The sequence below is a fragment of the Trachemys scripta genome, chromosome 6, assembly GCF_013100865.1.
Source record: "Trachemys scripta elegans isolate TJP31775 chromosome 6, CAS_Tse_1.0, whole genome shotgun sequence".
NCBI lineage: Eukaryota > Metazoa > Chordata > Testudines > Emydidae > Trachemys > Trachemys scripta.
The window spans coordinates 24,691,050-24,712,581 of NC_048303.1; the positions used below are offsets into that span (position 1 = coordinate 24,691,050).

General features: G+C 40.1%; 1 protein-coding gene across 2 annotated transcripts in view; it reads right to left on the bottom strand.

Moving 5' to 3' along the window:
- The window catches only part of RICTOR (RPTOR independent companion of MTOR complex 2), a 178,563-nt gene that overhangs the window by 145,551 nt on the left and 11,480 nt on the right, over positions 1-21,532 (bottom strand). The window contains exon 3 of one of the 2 annotated variants that reach the window (XM_034774896.1): positions 1,410-1,507. The exons of the other annotated variant lie outside the window; for it this stretch is intronic. Within the exon in view, the coding sequence (XP_034630787.1) occupies positions 1,410-1,507 (98 nt within the window). The remainder of the gene's footprint in view (positions 1-1,409; positions 1,508-21,532) is intronic. 2 annotated transcript variants of the gene reach the window in all.

Here is a 21,532-nt window from a genome sequence, read left to right on the forward strand (position 1 = left end):
TTTTAGTCACTAAAGATAGCAGATATAACTCAAATATACATAATGTGAAATACAAAATGTGTCATAATTCCTATTCATTTCCTTTTATCAGGAGTTTTTTTTTTTTTTTTTGTATTTAATGTAGAACAACTAAAAAGTTATCTGCATAATCCTTTCCATCATAGATTTCTGAATGAAATTTCCATCAGATTTTTCCTTCCCCAGCAACACTCACTGAAACTTTCAGTCAAGAGACTATATTTTCAAGCTCATATAATCACCCCCTTAAAAGTAGGAGATTTGAAGTACCATGAGTAAGTATGGAATCAATGTAACTGGAAAGGGATTAGCTTGATCAAAAGAGACACTAATTACATTTTTTAAAACTTTTAATTAGTCAATTTTCCATACAAAATCAGGATCTAATATACTACCAAGGCATTTATATACCGCTCATTATTTTGGCATTTAAGCACCAGTCACCTGTATTGAAGTGACAAAACTATAAATCATATCACTGTGAACCAACAGTAAATATAAGTAGGGGGAAAAAAGGCTTCTTACCTAACCCTCTCCGTTCTAGTCTACCCAAATTCTGCTTTTGAAATATTTCTGCTTCCTGTTAAGACCAAGCCACAACTCTTCTCTCTGAACTGCTCTACTGGCTATCCATTGCTCTGTGCATTTCTGCCTTACATTCAGGGCACGTCTTCACTACCCCCCGGATCGGCGGGTAGCAATCGATCTATTGGGGATCGACTTATCGCATCTAGTGAAGACGCGATAAAATAGATCCCTGATGGCTCTGCTGTCGACTCTGGAAATCCACCGCGGCAACAGGCGGAAGCGGAGTTGACGGCGGCACGGCAGCGGTCGACTCGCCGCTGTCCTCACAGCCAGGTAAGTCGACCTAAAATTCGCAACTTCAGCTACACTATTCACGTAGCTGAAGTTGCGTATCTTAGGTCGACCCCCCCCCCCCCATAGTGTAGACCTAGCCTAAAAGGTACAAGTCTGCCTATATCTGAATTCGTCTCCTTTCACTTTCCCCAGATCTCTGGAAACACTCCCTCTATCTCCTTTTCCTCCCACCCCCCAAACATCTCCATTCCTTTTTCCATGCAACTCCATTCCCCTCTCAAACCTATCCCAGTTTTACTCATGTAATTCAAATCTCCACTAAAACTCACTTCTGTCACACAACCCATGAGTGAATTAAACAAACAAAAATGCAGCCATCAAGAGGTAAGTGAACTAATGCATGATCTTGTTTGTTCTCTCTTGCCATGGTGTCACATCTAAATTCTGAATGGTAAACTCTTTGCGGCAGGAACTATTGTGAGGCTCCTAACAAACATCTGGTATAGTACAAATAATATAATCATTAAAATATCTGACCACTAAACAAGCTGTACCAGTTAAGTTCTTACCTTAGTAAAATTATTCAAGTGGCCTAGTTTTCTCATATTTGAAACACCTTGTAATTTGGCCACATTTTGGAGAATCTCCCTCAAGTTATCATACGGTTCTGCAAAAGAAACAGATTGGTAGATACGATTCAGAAAAACAAGCATTCACCACGTATTTTCCCAAACATAATAGGTACCCTGTTTATTTTTCCTGCTTTTGGTTAAGGATCTAGCCTTTTTTCTTCAAAGAGTTCTGATTTGGCTTCCGCCTAGAACCACAATATCATATTTGAGTTTCCAGAGTAAGCGGCACAAGCCCAAGAAGTGGACACACTCCTGTTTCAAAGGAAAATTTTAGCAATACCCTGTTATTAAGCAAACTTCAGCAAATGGTAAATCTAGATATTTATATATTCTCCAACACTACAATACCTCACAAATCTTAATGAATTTATCCTCAGCACCTCTAAGAGTTAGAGAAGTATTACTTCTTATTTACAGACTGTGAACTAAAGCACAGAGTGAGTGACTTGGTCAGTGTCACACAGGACTTTTGTGGTCAAATTAGGAAGTGAACCTGTTCTCACAAATACTAGTGCAGTGCCTTAGCCAGAGGCTATTCTTCCATGATGCCAAATTGTAGGCATGAATTGTTTAACAGCAGCTGTACCACATTCAATACAATATTCACCTTCATAACTTTTCTGATATTAATACCTTATATTTCCCAACCAACCACAGGCCATACCACAGCTGGAGACGGACCATTACATCCCCATCCACTAGGAAGCAGCAACAAGAAGGAGTTTGCATAGGGGTGGATCTATAGTAATCTCCAGCTTCAGGGAACTGCTTTTCTAAAGCAACCAAGACCAGCTACAACTGAGAACATGGGACATTAGCCCTTTCAAGTAATCCTATCACAGAGTGGAAAAGAATTATTAGTGAAATATTTAATGCATTTTCTACTGTCTTAATTAAACTTGCAGCTGGAAAAAAAGGACAGCAAGCACCTTCTGACCAGCCAGCGCTGTGCAAATGAGTTTGAAAATGACTGCCCTAATCCCCCATAACTCCACAAACGTGTTAGTGGTCTCTATTGTTCAAAAAGAGATTTACTGCAGATCACAAAATCTGAATAAATGGACAAGTCTCTACTCAAGACATACCCTGAACTGATGTAGAAGAACACGGCACTAGCCTGCCCTACCACTAGGAGATGCAACCTTTACTCCAAACAGTCTAACTTCCAACTGAACAGTCAGTAAGCATCATCAATCAGATAACTGGTCAAACACAAAGGATAGCTTGGGGAGGGAGTGTATGGTAGAATGTTATGCATCAGGGTTAAACCAAATAAAACCCACTAAACAAACGGAGGTTGATAGAAAAATTTTCTACACATGTATTTGGATACCACATCAAAAGCATTTACTTTTCAGAGGATCATACAATTTAAAGATGGAAGAGAATCTGTTGGCAGGTCCATCATGATCCAAGTTCAGGATTGTTCTGTATAGTTTATTTTTCTAGCACAGGGGTAAGCACCCTGGTGGGCCGGGCCAGTTTATTTACCTGCTGACGCAGCAGGTTCAGCCGATCGCGGTCCTCACTGGCCGCGGTTCGCCGTCCCAGGCCAATGGGGCGGCGGGAAGCGGCACAGGCCGAGGGATGTGCTGGCCGCGGCTTCCCACCGCTCCCATTGGCCCGGGACGGCGAACCGCGGCCAGTGAGGACCGCGATCGGCCGAACCTGCCGCATCAGCAGGTAAATAAACTGGCCCGGCCCGCCAGGGTGCTTACCCTGGCGAGCCGCGTGCCAAACGTTGCTGACCCCTGTTCTAGCACTTTATCCAGTTTTAGATGCTTCAAGCTGTCAAAGCCATAACAAAGGAAAATTAAAGAGAATGCTGCCAGGGTATAGTTATGGTACTGCTTTCAGTTTAGGTCATAACCCCTAATTTCAGGGCTTTAACAGCCTGCTATTTGTCTTCTCTGAAAATATAATTTAGCTGACTCCTATTCATTTGGTTTTTGCTTTTAGCATGGCATAGGTGGGAATTTCCCTAGCTCACAAAAGCTTTTGGACCTGTAACACTCAGCTGCCAATACTTCCGAACCTTCTAAAATGATCAGCTTCAGTTCTCTGATAAATGGGGAGCAAAGAACTCCCTAAATGATCAGACTTAAGCCAATAAAAAAAAGTTTAAACTTTGAGAGGAAGGCAGATGGGCAAATAGGAGTATAGTTATACCTTCAGAGAGGCTGAATTATAGGCAAGTACATTTCTATTTCTCTAATGATACAATAATTCTTATTCATACAGACTGCAAATCTTGAGAGAAATCTTCCTAAACTCATTTTCCAGCTTACCGAGGGACCAGAAAGTATCCCAAAAACTTTTCATGTAACTCAGAGTCCTGGATACTTTCCAAAATCCCTACCATCAAACAGGGGTGGGGGGGGGGAGAAACAATCCCCCAGTTAAGATCTCATTGCAGCACAATCTTGCTGTTCTGGAGAAGGGACTCCAGTATACGATCTACAATACAAGCAGGAAATTGAAAGGACAAGAGGTCTTTTCTATTACTTACTAAACTACAAAAATGAGCAAAACAATTTGGTCCATTATAATCTGTTCATACCAGCAATATGCAACTGCAGAAGGACCAGACTGATAAAAAATTACAGAACACCACCTCAGAATACACTAGTTCAGGAGAGAAATATGAAGTAGTCAGCATGTAGGTCAAGCATCATCAACTCAAACCTTAGTTTCAATCAATAATCACAGGGAATGGATTCTAACTACTGTAGGTAAAAGAGGTATGGCTCATTTTCATATCATTACCAGAAATAAACTTGAATTAAAAAAAAAAAACGTGTAAGATGAGAGAAATGTCAGTGTGAGGGGTGGGGTAAAACAATACAGAGTGAACACAATTTAAGGAAAATAATCTGGCTCAGCCTGGCTCTAACCATTCTTTTCCTAAATGCAATTGAGATATATATCCTCATCCTAACCAGATCTGAGGTTCTGCAGCTAACTGAATTCCCCTTGAATCAAAGATCCAAGATTCAGTGCAGGACTCTCTCCTTGACATCCCTGTAAATTCTTATATCATGGCAGCAGGGGGAAAGTCCAGAACTGGTGTGTGTATATATTTGCAAAATAATGGATTGAAATTTCCTATAAATAGTAGGAAAAGGTAGGAAGGTATGATTAGCAGTGTTGCCAACTCTCACGATTTTATCATGAGTCTCACAATGTTTAGTTTTCCTGAAACACTAGTTCCTGGAATCAAGTTTTCATTTAAAAAAAAAAAAAAAAAAAGTTTTTTTGCCCTCCTGGTTATGGAGAAAAGCTTGAAAATGTAACAAACACATACACTAAAAATGCAAAATCAGAAAGCAAGAAGCATCCATATTTTACAAAATTCTCATGACTTAAGCACTTGAGGATGGAGATACCGCATTTACCCCACCAGAATCATAACACGAGTCAGATTCCATTCTCTAGCGTGTTCAGGATATCATCACAGAGCTCTACTTCAAAAAGCAGCCAGTGCAGGGAAGGACCACGAGCAGTGGAGACCTCACTTTTTGACCCGATAACCTCACTGCACCCTGCCCAGGGGGGGAATGCCTCACAGTTTGAAAACAAATAGTCTATAGTGCTAAAAGTGAGCTCGAAACAGGAACTTCCCTAAGGTCTTCTCTCAAGTAACTAAAACTAAAGGTCAGGAATTCCTTTCGCCTCACAAAATTTCGTTTAGAGACACAAAATGGGTGAGGGCACATCTTTTATTGGACTACTTTGTCTCTCTAATATCCTGGGACTAACGTACAACTACAATGCATACAGAAGTTCATTTAACAATTCTGATTAAAAATTATATAATTTTTTTCTTCCTCTCACTTTAAAAGGACCACAGAATTAATAAACAACCCCAGACAACCACTGTGTTATACTTGAATCACATGGAGATTACTCGAAGTCTTTGGGTGCAATGCAGTTGTTTGCAAACAAGGCTTTGAGAACAGCCTTCCAAACTCGATGCTGTCCACAGAAATTAGACAGAACATAAGGAATAATTTGACTATAAACATTCAATGGAATGAATCTTTGGTCAGAGTTAAGTAGATAGACAAATTATTTTTTGAAAGTGAAAGTTCTTCACAAGTACTCAGAGCTTATCATCAAGGTGCTCATGCAAGTTCGGAAGATCGTCACAAATCAGACTAATTAAAAAGTCAATAAACAATGTTTTATCAGTAAACAATAACCTGAGGCACTGCATGTGAATGAAGGCATAATCTTCGCTATCAATTTATTGAGGTAATGTCTGGAAGGAAATCAACTATTCACAATGATAATAAGCACTCTGAATTCACACCCACATGCATGTGAAGTCCAGAATTCAGAAACTACTCCAAAAATTTGAGTTCCTTCGCTCAAGTAGGCAATGCATCCGATTTCTAAGAATTATAGGTATTGTTCTCAGACACACCATGCTGCCCTTTTCATAGATGTGAATAGATTAAGGATTGTTTATTTGTACTTTGATTGGGGACAAAGATCAGAACCCCACTGTGCTAGACACTGTACACACAATTAAAAGAATCTCTAAAGACTTTACACTGAGTATATGATTTCCAGACATAAAAGATGGAATTAAAAAAAAAAAAAAAAAAACCACACACACACACGGGATGCAATCATAAATAAATAAATAAAAAGCATAAAACTCTACATTTCCTGGGTTTTAGATTATACTTAAAAGAAATCCAAATATGTTAAAAATACACAGTTAATGACCCAAACACACTTAACTCTGCCCTGCAGTGACAATGAAATAACTATAGGATTAGGATTAAGACATTTTCATGTTTGGGATCCCTGACTAAACTAAACTGATTTTTAAATACTGGATTTTTTTTCCCCCAATATATTTCCCCCTCACGCTGATGTGATGGAGCAGTACAAAGCTCCCAAAGATCACTGGTGAATCTGGATTCTAAATTGCAATTAATATATTAGTTTAAAGAGCTGTACTATTAAAATGAGCATTATGTGAAATAGAGGTACTTCTATTAGATAACTGGGACAAAGAAAAAGATTAAACAGGTGAATTAATTTAAATCAAGGCAATTTAAATCAGCTTTTCCATTTGCAGGGTAGATAAAAAAATCATTGATTTAAAAAAAAATTAAAAATAGGTTTTTCCTCAAAAATCCAATTTAAAATAAAAAAATCCAAGCTAAAGATAGTTTTAATTAAGATACATTATAGCTCAAAGATCTCTCATCATGGAATAGGGATTTTAAATTCTAATTCTATAGTATAAGATAATATATTCATGTAATGTTTAAGAAAAGTTTTGTACATGAGTTCCAATAGTTCATGGATTAGGGACACAATCTTATGGGGTTCCACAGGCTTCTGTATAGATTTAGGTTTTTTTCTATATACCCAATGGGACTCGGTGCTCAGTCTAGAAGACACCATCAGAGATGCTTAGTTTTGCAGTTCTCAAACTGTAGATTTGTGTCTCCCGAGGTAACATGTTTGTTAACAATAAAAATGTTTTTAAATAAAAAATAAATAAATAAATATATAGAGGTGAGAAATAACAGACCTCAACCCTATTGTCCCTCTGCAAATTTGTGTACACAGCATCAACCCCTTACCTCTCTCTAAAAGTGCAAAGTTTCAAAAAGTTCAATGAATACAAGATTGTTAGGAGCGGAATAGATTTGGACAAGGAGAAAAAGTCTGGAGATAAATGTGAGAAGCAAGGGACATATGCTTTTTTGTTAAAATATTATATGTTTGCTGCTGAAGAAAAAAAAAATCCAGAATCCATAACACTGTTGATTTAGTTAAATAAAACAATTTAAATGTCTGTCTGGTGATGTTCTCCTCCTAATACAGCATGGCAAGAAAATCCTCCAAAATATTAATGATTAACCTGTTGAATTGGAAACAACAAGGAGTCTGGTGGCACCTTAAAGACTAACAGATTTATTTGGGCATAAGCTTTCGTGGGTAAAAAAACCTCACTTCTTCAGATGCATGGAGTAAGAGTTACAGATGCAGGCATTATATAACACATGGAGAGAAGGGAGTACCTCACAAGTGGAGAACCAGTGTTGACAGGGCCTGTTCAATCAGGGTGGATGTAGTCCACTCCCAATAATAGATGAGGAGGTGTCAATTCCAGGAGAGGCAAAGCTGCTTCAGTAATGAGACAGCCACTCCCAGTCCCTATTCAAGCCCAAATTAATGGTGTTACATTTGCAAATGAATTTTAGTTCTGCTGTTTCTCTTTGAAGTCTGTTTCTGAAGTTTTTTTGTTCAAGAATAGTGACTTTTAAATCTGTTATAGAATGTCCAGGGAGATTGAAGTGTTAACCTACTGGCTTTTGTATGTTACCATTCCTGATGTCCGATTTGTTTCCATTTATTCTTTTAAGTAGGGACTGTCCGGTTTGGCCAATGTACATGGCAGAGGGGCACTGTTGACATATACAACATTAGTAGACATGCAGATGAATGAGACCTTGATAGTATGGCTGATGTGGTTGAGGCCTCTGATGGTGGCGCCAGAGTAGATATGGGGACAGAGTAGGTAACAAGGTATGCTACAGGGATTGGTTCCTGGGTTGGTGTTTCTGTGGTGTGGTGTGTAGTTGCTAGTGAGTATTGCCTACCGACAACCTCCCAACCTGAAGCAGAGGACTGGCCTGCCTCTCAAGGTCTGAGAGAGTGAGGGATAGTTTTCCAGGATAGGCTGTAGATCGTTGATAATGCGCTGGTGAGGTTTTAGCTGGGGGCTGTTCGTGATGGCCAGTGGTGTTCTGTTATTTTCCTGGTTGGGCCTGTCCTTTAGTAGGTGATTTCTGGGTACCCGTCTGTTGAATTGGAGATATTTCTGAAGTCATTGGGAGGTGAACTATCTGCTTCAATTACCTTTGGTAAATGAAATACCCAAACAATCATTCATTCTCTGATACAGCTGTAAAACTAATCTGAAAAGTTTTCAAAATAAATCATTGTTTAAAAATGTATATATAGTGTATACCTTCTAAAAATGAAACCTACATCTAATTTCTGAGTTGTGAAGAATCTGTATTAAGATTATAACAAACAACAAGAATGCACTTTTATGCAGAAAACCACGGATTAAATCGAGTCTTCCTGACTAGTGATTTAAATCAAATCAATTCTGTCCATTTGTACTTCAGATATTTTCTAAAAAAGGGGCACTCTCAGTGGCAGTATAATTGCAAATCAACATGATTTAATGGTTAAGTAGAATCTTTATACTACATTTGGTACATTTTTTTTTTTAATCTAGAAGGGTACACTATATCACATTTATTTAAGCAATTATATAACTTAATATTTTCAAATTCTTACTAAATTGTGCATTTTTAGTATGTTAGAAAAATGAATAACTAACTTCTCTCTCATTATTTGCGTCAAGAGCATTAGGACGGTAACTGGAATTTAATTAAAGACATAACTGCATATAAAATGTATTTTTTATTAAAACAAAATAACCGGAGGTGTTTTGGATACATAAACATCTTATCAAAATATGTTACATAGTTACAACTAAATGATTTATTAAACAGAGAGATTAATTGTACTCATTGAATTAAATTGATTATTTCAGGGCAGCCTGGGAAACTTTTCGAATACATCTAAGTAAAAGTAATGGGAGAATAAGTCCCTACTTGCTCAAGTCTCTTGAAAATGAGAGAACAGTCTCCTAAATTACATAGGCTGTCCTCTCCTCGTTTTTATTCATAGACTGGAAGAGGAAAAAAAAAAGTTTTCCAGCTTTTTCAACTCCCAATTTTCCAACTTTGAATTAGTTCAAATGAAAAAAAATATTCTTTTTGTGCTTGTTGAAGAGGCTACTGCTGTCAAAAGCTGGTTTAGTACTTCAACAAACTCTGCGCAGGTGCTTAGCTAATGACATCCACCGGTCCAATGGTGTAACTTTTTTTTAAAAAACATTAGCTGCTTAAATGGTTATTACAATTGGCATGACTGATGGGCATCTAATTGTCACCAATGTCATAGCTGAATCATCTTCTTTAGCAGTTAGGCATCTACCCTGGTACTCTGGGTTGAAAATATTGGCAAGAAAATGAGGAGTAGGCACTTGATCCATCTGCTTCTTTATAGCCTGCAACAGAACTTGGTTGCTGTTTTTTTTCTTTCTTCGGTGTCTCTTCAAGTTCTTTCAAAATTGCAACAGAATCAACAATCTTTCTGCAATTTATTCAAGACTATGCAAATATGTTTCAGTATGGTCAGGATATCTTCCACATTTCTCTTTAGTCTGATGTTGACTATTGTGGTGTGATAGTTCCATCTGTGTTGTCATGATTTTCTTCACAAATTGTCTACCATCTGATGTATGCTTACTTGCAACGCTGTTGGTGATACCAGTAGATGACTCAAGCTGTAGACATAATGGGCATTCATAACCTCTTATGTCTAAGATGGACCCTGAAACAAAAATGGTTAAAAAAAAAAATTAAAAAAAAAGTCACTAACTCAGAGTATTATTCAATGACAGCTTTAAAAAAAAAAAGACATTGTAAATGAAAGATTCTCCCCTACTGCAGATGTTTGTAACACTGTTTAAATGATATAATTTAATCTAAACCAAGTATTATAGGGAAATAAATAAATCATAAGGATTATCTAAGTCTATTTAAATCCTTATCTCTAGCAACATCCCAAACAGTCTGAAAACAGTTAAAATTCATAAATAAAAACATTACTTTTAAACAGGAAATCTTCACCTAGGATATTTGATTATACTGAGCAAAAAAAAAAAAAAAAAAAACTGAAAAGTCCAGCCGTAAGAGCAAAAATGGTAATTGATAAGTACTCCACAAACATACCAATTATATTTTGAACATAAACATTTTTAAATTCATAAGTAATCCACCCAAAACACAAATATGACAATAATCTAAGCTATCATTTATCATAGTAAAACACAGTAGGCAGTCCATAATAATGCAAAAATAATTTTACTAACCAGTTGACCCAGACTGTTCAGAGATGCACTTCATCTTCAAAGTCACTGCCTTCTGAAGAGCATTTTTCATAATGTTGTTTCATTCTGACAGCCAAGTCTTGCATCTCTTTGTTGCACTGTTTACATTTGGCATATGTTCCTTTTTACTTAGAGGTACAGGTATTTTCTTGAAAATATTCCCTACAGAATCTTTTTAGGACTTGCGGGCATGGCAGGTTTTCCCCCCTCCCAGTCTCCAGGTGTTAAAATCTGAAGAATGTTGTCCTTTCTTCTCATAGTATCCTGATTTGACACCAGTGCTGCTCCTTTCTGGTTGCACACACTGCTCCTTCTCTCCTTGTTACATAATTCCCCCACCAAACCCAACCATTACACCCAGAAAGACAAAACAAAAACACTAACAATACAAGGCTTCTGCTTGTGTAACCCACATACCTTTTGCACTGCAGTATTTTATTTGCTTATAGGCCGTTGAGATATTAATGCACTCCTGTTTGTTTGTATCGCTGTGTACTCATGCAAAAAGACAGACACTTCAAGAAAGCAACCAGAAGCAAGGGCTGATAGTTACTGGCAGACCACTGGTCTTCCATGAGTTGGAGAGTAAATTTCCATGGTGGGTGGTGACATAATTTGAGAACCAATAACAAAAACAAGACTGATTAGTTTCAATCTTGCTATTCCTAATCCTTCAGGCAGGACTGGCTCCAGCATTTCTGCCGGCCCAAAAAAAAAAAAAAAAAAAAAAAAAAAGCCAGGGTCAGCGGCAGCAGTTCAACAGCAGGTCCTTCGCTCCTAGAGGGAGTGAGGGACCTGCCGCCCCTTAATTGCCGCCCCAAGCACCTGCTTGTTAAGCTGGTGCCTGGAGCCGGCCCTGCCTTCAGGATAGCAAGGAAACTATTGATAACCATGTTAATTTCATCCTGCTACTGATGCTTGGGAAAGCTATGAACAGAGGCAGAAGCAAGAACTGGACTTGTATAGGAGCAAGTTTAACCCCCCCAAAACAGAAGTTGACTAGGAGAAACTTCTTCGTTTCACAGCAGACAGACGATTCTGGAAGCAGGGAAGAAAAGTGATTAAAAATGCCCTCTATATCAGCTACACAGGAATAAAGTTTCAAGTTCATAACCTGCCTATAAACTAGAGACTGATACTTGGATGCTCCAAATTTTGTGAGGCCCAGTGACAATTGTAGATGTCCCAGCAACAGAAGGTGGTGGAAACAGTACTGCCTCAGCCCCTCCCTTGTTGGCCTCCCCTGCTCTCATCTTTTATATCTAACTCTGACTAGCAGGCTTAAGTCTTCCTGTCAATAGGTATCCAAGTATAGTTTTGCAAATCTTGGTCTACTCTATAAATATAGATTTAGAAGAGATAAATCCCTCCTGTATGAGACTTTGTAAATTTAAAAATAAGTTGTAAAACTTACTGGGCATGAATAACTAAAATCTATATGAAAAATATACCATGATATGCAGTAGCCAATTTACAATATAACAATTATGGTCATTTTTGTCTTAAAATATCCAATCTCTTGCCAGATTACTTTCTTCCTTTTTATTTTGTTTTAAAACTTGTTACATGTGTATAGAAGGCATCCTAAGCTAGTCTTTTCTTTTCCTTTAAGTATTCTCAGGTTGGGACCTTGTATGCCAAATTCATAGGAAGTCCAGAAAATTCTATTTTTTTTTTTTAACAGTTAAGTTATAAACTCCTAAAAAAACAGGATTTTATAATGGAAATGCTGACACAACTTTATATCAACAGTATTTACCTTGAACAGAAGCATAGAGAAAAGCCAGAAGACTAGTTGTACATGTGATCTCAGGCTGCCACGTAGTTAACATTCAAAATTCTGTTCTCCAAAATGTAAAAGTAAGGGGAAATTGAATCAAGGCCATTCCTGGGCAGGTAAAGGACATCCCGAATGGCTGAAACAAATGCTAAAGTTCAGGAATGCTGCTTTGAGAATGAAACTCTTAGTGCTGATGGAGGATTTTTTTTTTCTTTGTTTAGAAATTAACAGAGTTTTCTTCTGAACAGGTAAATGCTCTCAACTTAAATGGCTCTTACTAATAACTTAAAAGGTGGTAATTTTACCTCTGAAGATGAAGCAATCACTATCCCAAAACCAGAAATAAGCCATACCATATGCTATGTCATATGACGAATTCTCAGCATCAGCAGTAGGTGATGGAGCACACAGCCAGTCTGCTCTTAATGTGCTGTAGGGGTACTTTTACCAAGGCCCTCTGCAGCTGGTAATGGCCAGAGAACCAGAGCACCTCCAAAATCCTGTATTAATGGAGGCATGTGAGATACAAACCAGAAACTACCCAGATGCAAATAATCGCTGTCCATAGAAGGAGAAGCAACTGGGTCAAGAAAACCCCTAGATTGTGGTGGACCTACTGCATACTAGCACCACCTCCTGAAGTGCACTCAAAGAAATGGACTGCCTGGGCTCTGATTCATCCTGCTGCAGACAAGACAGGCCCAGTTTCTCCTTGGCTCAACACTGAAGCATCATCAGACATAGGAAAAATTGTGACTGTCCAGTCCCATTTCTGCCTCCTAAACTTGTCTCCCCTTTCAGAGAAGTAGGGAAAACAATTTCCTGCTTTGATAGGAGTTGGGACAGATGATAGGGGAAGAGAAGACAGATCCAATTGGCACTTCCTCCTCCTCTCCTCTCCCCACACCAATGGAACTTCAAAACAGTTACCCACAGCATCAAGGAGAAGTAAAGGCTACTGATTTCACTGGAGAAGAATAGAAGAAACTGAAGTCCAGGTGACCTGTTTGGAGAAATAACTAACCCTTTATAAAGTATACTTTAAAGTCATGTGTTAATTAGTTCTCTTGGGATATTCTTTCTGACTTACTCCGTTTAAAGTTTATTAGCATTGCTTTCCTGCACCTAATGCTGCAAACTCTTACTCCCAATGCAAACCCTTATGTATGTGCATAACTCTACAGACATAAGCAGTCCTATTGCGGTAATGGGACTGCTCATTTAAGTAAAGTTATACACATGCTGGTGTTTTTGCAGGATCAGACCCATTGGTTGGACCCATTTAAACAGGCACCTTTGTTATAGTAGAGGCTTTGTACTGCTCAGAATTTGTATTATAAATCTGCACTTTAACATACATATAAACTTCCTGAAAACTCCTCTTTAAAATTGCCTGTATCTGGTCTTGGCCTAGGGGTTGGTTTCTTACCCCTTCTGCCCCCAACACACCCTTTTGGAGCTGGGCAGAGAAAGCAGAAGAGTTTTAAGAAAATCCTTTCAGCTATTTGAGATGCAAGAAATATTTTGTCTGTTGTAAAAAAAATTATACAAAGGTCTCTGCTGGACCAGTTTATTTGCAAATAAACAAAAAACTAATTATTAAGTTTCATAACTAAAACCTACATGGGAATTTTAACAAAGAACACTTACTTTATATTTAGATTCCAATGCAGAAAGAGCTACTATATTGAAATATTAACCAATGGTTCTCTAGTCTCAAAAATCAATAGGTGGTACCAGGGCCGGCTCTAGGATTTTTGCTGCCCCAAGCAAAATCAATTTTGGCCGTCGTCGTCCCCCCCCCCCCCCCCCCCCCCCCCTTTTTTTTCTCCCTTACCCCACCCCCTGGCCCTGGCCCTGCCTCAACTCCACCCCTTCCCCAAATCCCCAGCCCTGCCTCCTCCCCCCAGGCTCTCGAGCCTAGGAGGGAGGGGGAGAAGTGGCGCATGCGCCACGGTCACTCGGAGTTTCCCCCTCCCTCCCAGGTTTGAGAGCCTGGGAGGGAGGGCGAGCAGCGGCACGCGAATCAGCTGTTTTGCGCGCCGTGGCACACGAGCAGCGGCAGCAGCGGAGGTGAGCTAGGGTGGCTGGGGCACATTTTTAGGGCGGCAGAGGCGACATTCTGGCGCCAGCCATGCCGCCCCTAAAAATGTGCCACCCCAAACACCAGCTTGTTTTGCTGGTGCCTAGAGCCGGCCCTGGGTGGTACTTCAGTTCACAACCAATGCAATTCTGTATCAGTGGAGGTTAAATACATCTAATGGCAGTGTGGATGCATCCCACTTCCAATTTAACTAAACCAGTGCAAGTAGTCCTCTCCACTGTTTACACACGTGAGGTGACCTGTCTGGTGTGCTATCTACACTGAACTGTTCTGCAGTCCTCTGGGACATAAGTATAAGACTATTCAAATATTGCTGGCAAAAGCATGAGGTCCAATTTATAAGCCACTTTTACAGTACAAATCAAGGTGGATTTTCGTAAACATTACATGAACATATTGTCTCATACTATAGAATTAATAACCCCTATTCCATGATGAGATAGATTTTTTCCTCAAAAAAATCTGATTCAAATAAAAAACAAACAAACAAACAAAAACAATATTTTTCCCTTTTTTTTTTTTTTTTTTTTTTTTTAAATCATTGATTTTTATCCACCCTGATACAAATACTGCTTATGCATGAGAATCCAAAACTTTGTGTTTTCATCACTATGACTTGTATCTACCTGGTCCCATACAGAGGCCAGTGACTTAATTGCTCTGTGGGATGAAGAACACGTGCAGTTCTAATTGTCAAATAACTGCTGAAGTAACATGACTTACCAGCAGCTACATAAGCAGATGGCTAAGTGTACCTACTCCAAAGACAAGAGGAGTGCTGGAAAAAGGGTAAAGGACCTTAGACAAGACAACAGACATGTGAAGGACCACAGCAGTACTGTTGGGATCACTCAAAGTCTTCCCCTTTTATAATGAACTTGAAAAGAGCTTCTCCAAAACTCCATCACTTGGGTGGACAATGCCGCTATTGAAGAGGAGATCTACAGCCATGACAAGAATGAGGAGACTGGCCCATCCCTATCCAAGAACCAGGACCTGTTCAAAACCCAGGTTGACATGCAGGTCATGCGAGGGACTCTGGTGGACACAATGGAAGCACCAGACCGGGCTTTGTGCAACTTTCTTCCAGGTATGACTGGCTGTCACCACTAGTGCTTATAAACAGTCAGATATGGTAACAAGTAACAGCCAGAACAGGTAAAAAATGTCAATTCCTTTTTCTCATCTACATAGCTCCACCATCCCATACAACCAATATTCCTCCTAAACCTTCCTATTTGCAGATATGTGACCTTCCCTCTCTCCACTATCTGTCACCCTTTCTGTCTAACTTTCCTAGCCACTGCTTTCCTTCTTTCATTACCAAAATACTCAAAATCCACACCCAAACATGTCACAAAAGGGTTGATAAACAGCAAGCAAAAAAATTAAACCGCTACAGTAATACAAATAAGTAATATGCCACTATTAAAACATGTAAACACAGTATTAAAAAAGCAAGCATTTTTATTGAGTGTTCAAAGTATGAGCAATTGAGCCAAGGCATTTACATCATACTTTATCTGCCAGCACCTACAATCCACAGTAATTTGATGGCATTTTCCCATTTGCATTAAACACCATGCTAGTGCAGCATTACAAGCAAAGTTATTTACGGTATTAAATAGGCATCTTTGGCTAAACAGCACGTATTCACTACAGTACAAGGCACTTTCTTACTGAAATTATGGTGCATGAGGTAAAAGAAAAGGTATTCAGTGATTTATAGGGATCAAAGCCTCAAGACATTTAAGCTTATGTCTCACAGGGTTAAAAACCAGTTAATTTTAAGGTGGACTTTTCTCACATCTGGCATTGTTTCAGAGAACAATTGGTACAGGGCACTCATTTGGCATGAATATTACAAAGCAAAGATGATTTGCAAGGAAATCCTGTAAAATTAGTAATCCCTTTTTTCAGTAACAACTCTGGGATCATTCAGCTAACCAGCAAGACAACACATCTATCAGGCTTACCTCTACCCTCATGAACAATGCCTTCATCGCCTTTGGGAATATGTGCTCAAGGTAATATTCTCCAGGGTTAGGACTTTCAATGGTATAATCAAAAAAAGAAGAACAGGAGTACTTGTGGCACCTTAGAGACTAACAAATTTATTAGAGCATAATAAATGTGTTAGTCTCTAAGGTGCCACAAGTACTCCTGTTCTTCTTTTTGCGGATACAGATTAACACGGCTGTTACTCTGAAATGGTATAATCAGTTATTTAATAATCACCTTTTCAATAGAATGGGCCCAGCTATTCCTCACGATCCCCAAATCCAGAAATAAGGAGAAAAGCAGCTTACCATCTCTGTGTGTTTGTCAGACATTGTCTTTCTGAGAATATTAAGTTGACATAGCTACCTTATTTTTTTAACTAAGGTCTGTCCCTTTGTATAGCATCTGCCCTCAACAGGCTATGGCACAGAGGACTTCTGAGAGTCACTGAGAAACTTGCTAACCTAAGGAAGGTGGGGAGAGGGGAGAAAAGGAATAAAAAGGAAGACATGGTTATTCTACCTATACCAGAGGACTAGACAAAGGGAGTGAAATTCTTGAAAGTTCCTGCATCAAAGAGAAAAGGACAGGAAGATACAATAGCAGATAACTGAACTGATGAGGAAACACTAAGTTGCTTGAGGGCATAAATACCGAAGTAAACTGCAGCTCACCTCCTGAACAGTCATTTCCTGACAAATTATTTGCTTCAGTGCAAGGTTAGAACACAGAGTGCTGGGGAGGCCCTTTCACCCACTTCCCCTCAAAACAAGGGCCTCCATCCACCAATCTACACCACAGGACAGCAGTAAACAACTTTTTTAAAATGCTATACAACACTGTATAACACGTCTACCCATACACAATTAAGGATTCCCTGTTGCAATCTTGCAAACACACGTTGAATTTTTGAATATTTTGGCATCATCGATAGGGTTACCCATCTGTCTGTATTTCCCCGGACATGTCCGGCTTTTGCGTCTCTAAATAGCCATCCGGGAGGAATTGGTAACAAGGTTAAAATGTCCAGGGGTTTTTCCTCTCTCCCTCCCTTCCATGCAGAGTGCGGCTGATGATTGGGCGGCTGGGCTGATTGACCCACTCCCATTGGCCTCCAGCAACCATAGCCGTCCCCTGCTCCCCCTCCCTCTGTCTGCAGCCCTGTGTAACACACAAACCGACCCACCGGGCAGCGTGTTTTGCCTACACGTGGAGACAGAATGGTAAGAGGAGTTGGGGGGGGGGGGGGAAGAGGAGAGGGCGGAAGTGTTGGATGGGTCCCCGGCCTCCACCTGCCACCCCCCCCCCCCGTGTCCCCCCCCCCCCCCCCCCCGTGTGTTCCCCCCTGCCTGCCTCTCCCTTGCCTGCTTGTACTGCCAGAGCCAGCAGCAACTGCTGTCTGCCGCTCCTGTGTCCTAGCGTCCCCCATCCACTAATGGGAAGACAGGCTGCCCTTACCCTGCCCTTTCACCCTAGCCCTGAGCCTCTCCAACGCCCCAAACCCCTCAGCCAGAGCCCTCATCCCCCCGCACCCTAAACCTCTGCCCCAGCCTGAGCCCCCTCCAGCATCATGAGCCCCTCATCCTCAGACCCACAGCCCTCACCCCTACATCCCCTCCTATCCCCAAACTCCCTCCCAAACCCCCTCCCTCCTGCCCACGCACTCCCTCCTGCCCTCAAGCTCCCTCCCAAAGCCTGCACCCCCTCCCTTTGCACCGCCTCCCACCCCCAAACTCCATCCCAGAGTCTGCACCCCTCACCCTCCTGCACACCCACCCCCTGCCCCAGCCCGGAGCCTGCACCCTGCACCCCTCCTGCACTCTAAACCCCAGCCCAGGACCTGCACCCCAGACCTCCTCCCCCCACCCACCCTCCCTCCCTCCCAGAGCCTTAGGCAGGTAGTGGTGGTGGGGGGGGGTTTCTGGGCACCACCAAAATTTCTACAACCCTGTCACCCATGCAAGTGGATAAGGGTCAGGGCAGTCAGGGGACAGGTAAGGTCCTAAGGGAGCAGTCCGGGGACAAGAAGCAGGGGGGGTTGGAAGTGGGAGGGAGTGGATGGGGGCAGGGCTAGGGCAGGGGTCCCCCCCCGCCCAGTGTCCTCTTTTTTGGTTGTGGAAATATGGTAACCCTAGTCATGGACTTTTCCTGACCATCCAAAATTAATCCTGGCAAACCTGTGACAGTGATCCACCAAGAGCAGAAGAATTATAACGAAGCACCCCTTTTACCTGAAACTGAGGCCTTGGCATGGGACCACACCACAAATTTAGCACATGGGTCGCTTCAATAGCCCCAGCACAACTAGGTAACCCTAATTTTCATTTCCAACAATAATTTCCTATATGCTTCTTTCCATGATCACATGATGCAGCAGCACATACTGAAAAACTTTACCATATCTCCGTAAATCCAACTGTGGATTTCCCAGTGATGAACTGCTGAGTTCCAAAGGGTAGTTACCACTCACTTCTCCACACTGAAAGTTTGCTTTCATCTGAGCATTCTGGGGTTGCTCAGCCCAAGACTCCAGGAAAGCGCTTTCCCCATCCTAAAGGCCTGACGCTACTGCTAGTCATCCCAGGTCTGCAAAACTATCCCATCCCACCACTCCACATTTGCTGGCTTGGTCCAGGAGTGGTTCTCCAACAAATACATATCATATCACAGAAAAACATCCACGTGGATGCCATCTCTGAGTCCATAAGGAATTTTAAAAACTCCCACCACCGTTGTGCTGCTGCCTCTGATGCCTTGTAGCAGGTGCTCCTATATAACAGGATTTATTTTTCAAAGCAGACTCGTGGACAAACGCACAACATTCCTCCGTGCCTCCTCCAAACAGCATGCTGGAAATGGTGTGGATGCCAGTCCACCAACTGAACTCTGGGACACACCTCACAATCTACCATAAAGGTTATCCAGAATTGCCATGAGCCTAGAAGCAGCAAACAGTACCTTGCAATACTTACCCCCATTGCAGTACGCTGCAAATGATGCAGCGCAATGCTGATAGACACATGGATTGAAATATTATACACCTCTACCCCGATATAACGCTGTCCTCGGGAGCCAAAAAAAAATCTTACCGTATTATATCAAATTTGTTTTGATCCGCTGGAGCGTGCAGCCCCGCCTCTCCAGAGCGCTGCTTTATCACGTTATATCCAAATTCGTGTTATATTGGGGTAGAGGTGTATGTCTTGTACTGCTGCAAATGCAAATACTCTGAACACAGTTTAGTTACACAGATATAAGCTAAGTATCTCTAGGTTTTTCTTGTAACAATATTGAGTAAAATAGCCATACTTCTTTCAGCATTCTTAAGTGGACAATGTCCCTTTAATGTTAATTCAGTCTTGCTGTCCACGTATTTTCTGTTCATGTTTCCCTTTAAATGTGTAGATTAATATATTTTATATGGTTATAGGTCTACAATAAGACCATACAAGATGTATTATGTAGACAAGTTAATATGGGAAATGCTGCAATTCCCTTTGTCCTCCATTCTCCCCAAATATTAATTTTGTTGCATCTTTGTGTGTGGTCATTGTATGGAGAGACTGTATGAATGTGCATGTATGTTTTCCCCAATTTAAGAGAGTCTGTGGTGAAGACAGCCTAGGCTGTTTTACTGATTTTTGTTTGCTTGTCTTACTTTTAACTATATGTATTGGGGTGAGAATTGACTGTGAGGAAGATAAAAAGAAAGGGGAGAAAGGGTTTCCATCAGCCAATTCTATGCCCACTTTCTTAAACAGTTTTACACATGGGAAAAGAAGCTAGAGCTCCCATAGTCACTTTGTTCTTATTTGTTGTCTCATGTTGCAGATGGAAGACAGCTAGTTCGCAAGCTCATGGCAATGAAGAATTAGCTGGGTAAGGGAGTTAGTAAATAGAAGCATCTTCAAATCCATTTTAATTTTATTTACAACCAATAAATAAGTGTTGATCTTAGGCCCTATGCACCATTGAGATCATTAAAAGCACAATGTCACAGATTAGAGTTAGCAGCTTCTGCTCCCCCCAAACCAGAAAATAAGGAAGTCGTCCAGACGTGAAAAATCAAAGCCAAACACTACTCTGAATCACTTATAATCAACAGCCATTACTGCGCTCCTTTCTTCCCCATAATCTTGAGGAAAGAGAGTGGCTTTGAAGTATGCTCAAGTACAACAAATTCAGGCTATTACAAACTAGACATAAATAGGGTAAGAAGAATTACAAGATGATGGTTCCTCAAGGAAAATGTCCTCTTTTGTAAGAATGGGGTTCTAGTGCCACTGTTGACTACAGCTGTGGCTAGGGTAGATAAAAATTTAGGATTTTTTTTTTTTTTTAATAATTTAAAAATCCGATTTAAGCAGAAAAATAACAGGACTTTTTAATTCAATTAAATTTGAAATTGACAACCTATGTTAAGGCCTACATTTTAATGTATTAAAATCATTTAAATAAACAAATATTATGCAGTACATATTTGCTGACAAGTTTTAAAGAAAGTCAAAGCATTGTTGGAAGTCACTGGCTAAAACCTGGAACAAGAGTTTGTTGAGGTGCTAACCCAGATTTTGACAGCAGTAGCCTCTTCTGCCGGTAAACAGAGTATTTTCTTCATTGTGGTTTACTCAACTACTTCAGTTCAATTACTAGTTCATTCAGAGCTGTGAAATCAATAGGGAGTTGAAAAAGTAGGAAAGCTTGTTTTCCCTCTTCCAATCTATGAATTAAAAGTAAATATGCGAGGGTGAGATCTACTGGCTCAAAAACCTTGAAGGACATGGGGACCAGAAATAATCAGTTCAGTTCACTAACTATAGAGAATACTTCCTTAGTTTTAAATGCAAAACATGTTTTGATAAGGAAAAAAAACCAGCATATTAAAAAGTTTATATATCCAGTACATGTAAGACTGTTATATAAAACAATTAAAATGCTGTTTTCGTGCATTTTTAACTTCAAATTCAATTATCTAAATACCACTTGACACAAGTCAAACAAAATAACTTATCTAGTAAATAAGAAATGCATCATCCACCATTTTGTAACTAATGAAAAATATAAAAATTAAGAATCTGAATAAATATAAACTGCTTATATAAATACATATAGATATAAGATATCCTCCTATTTTGCATAAAGGAGCTCCAAATTTAGTGTAAAAGTTATATGTA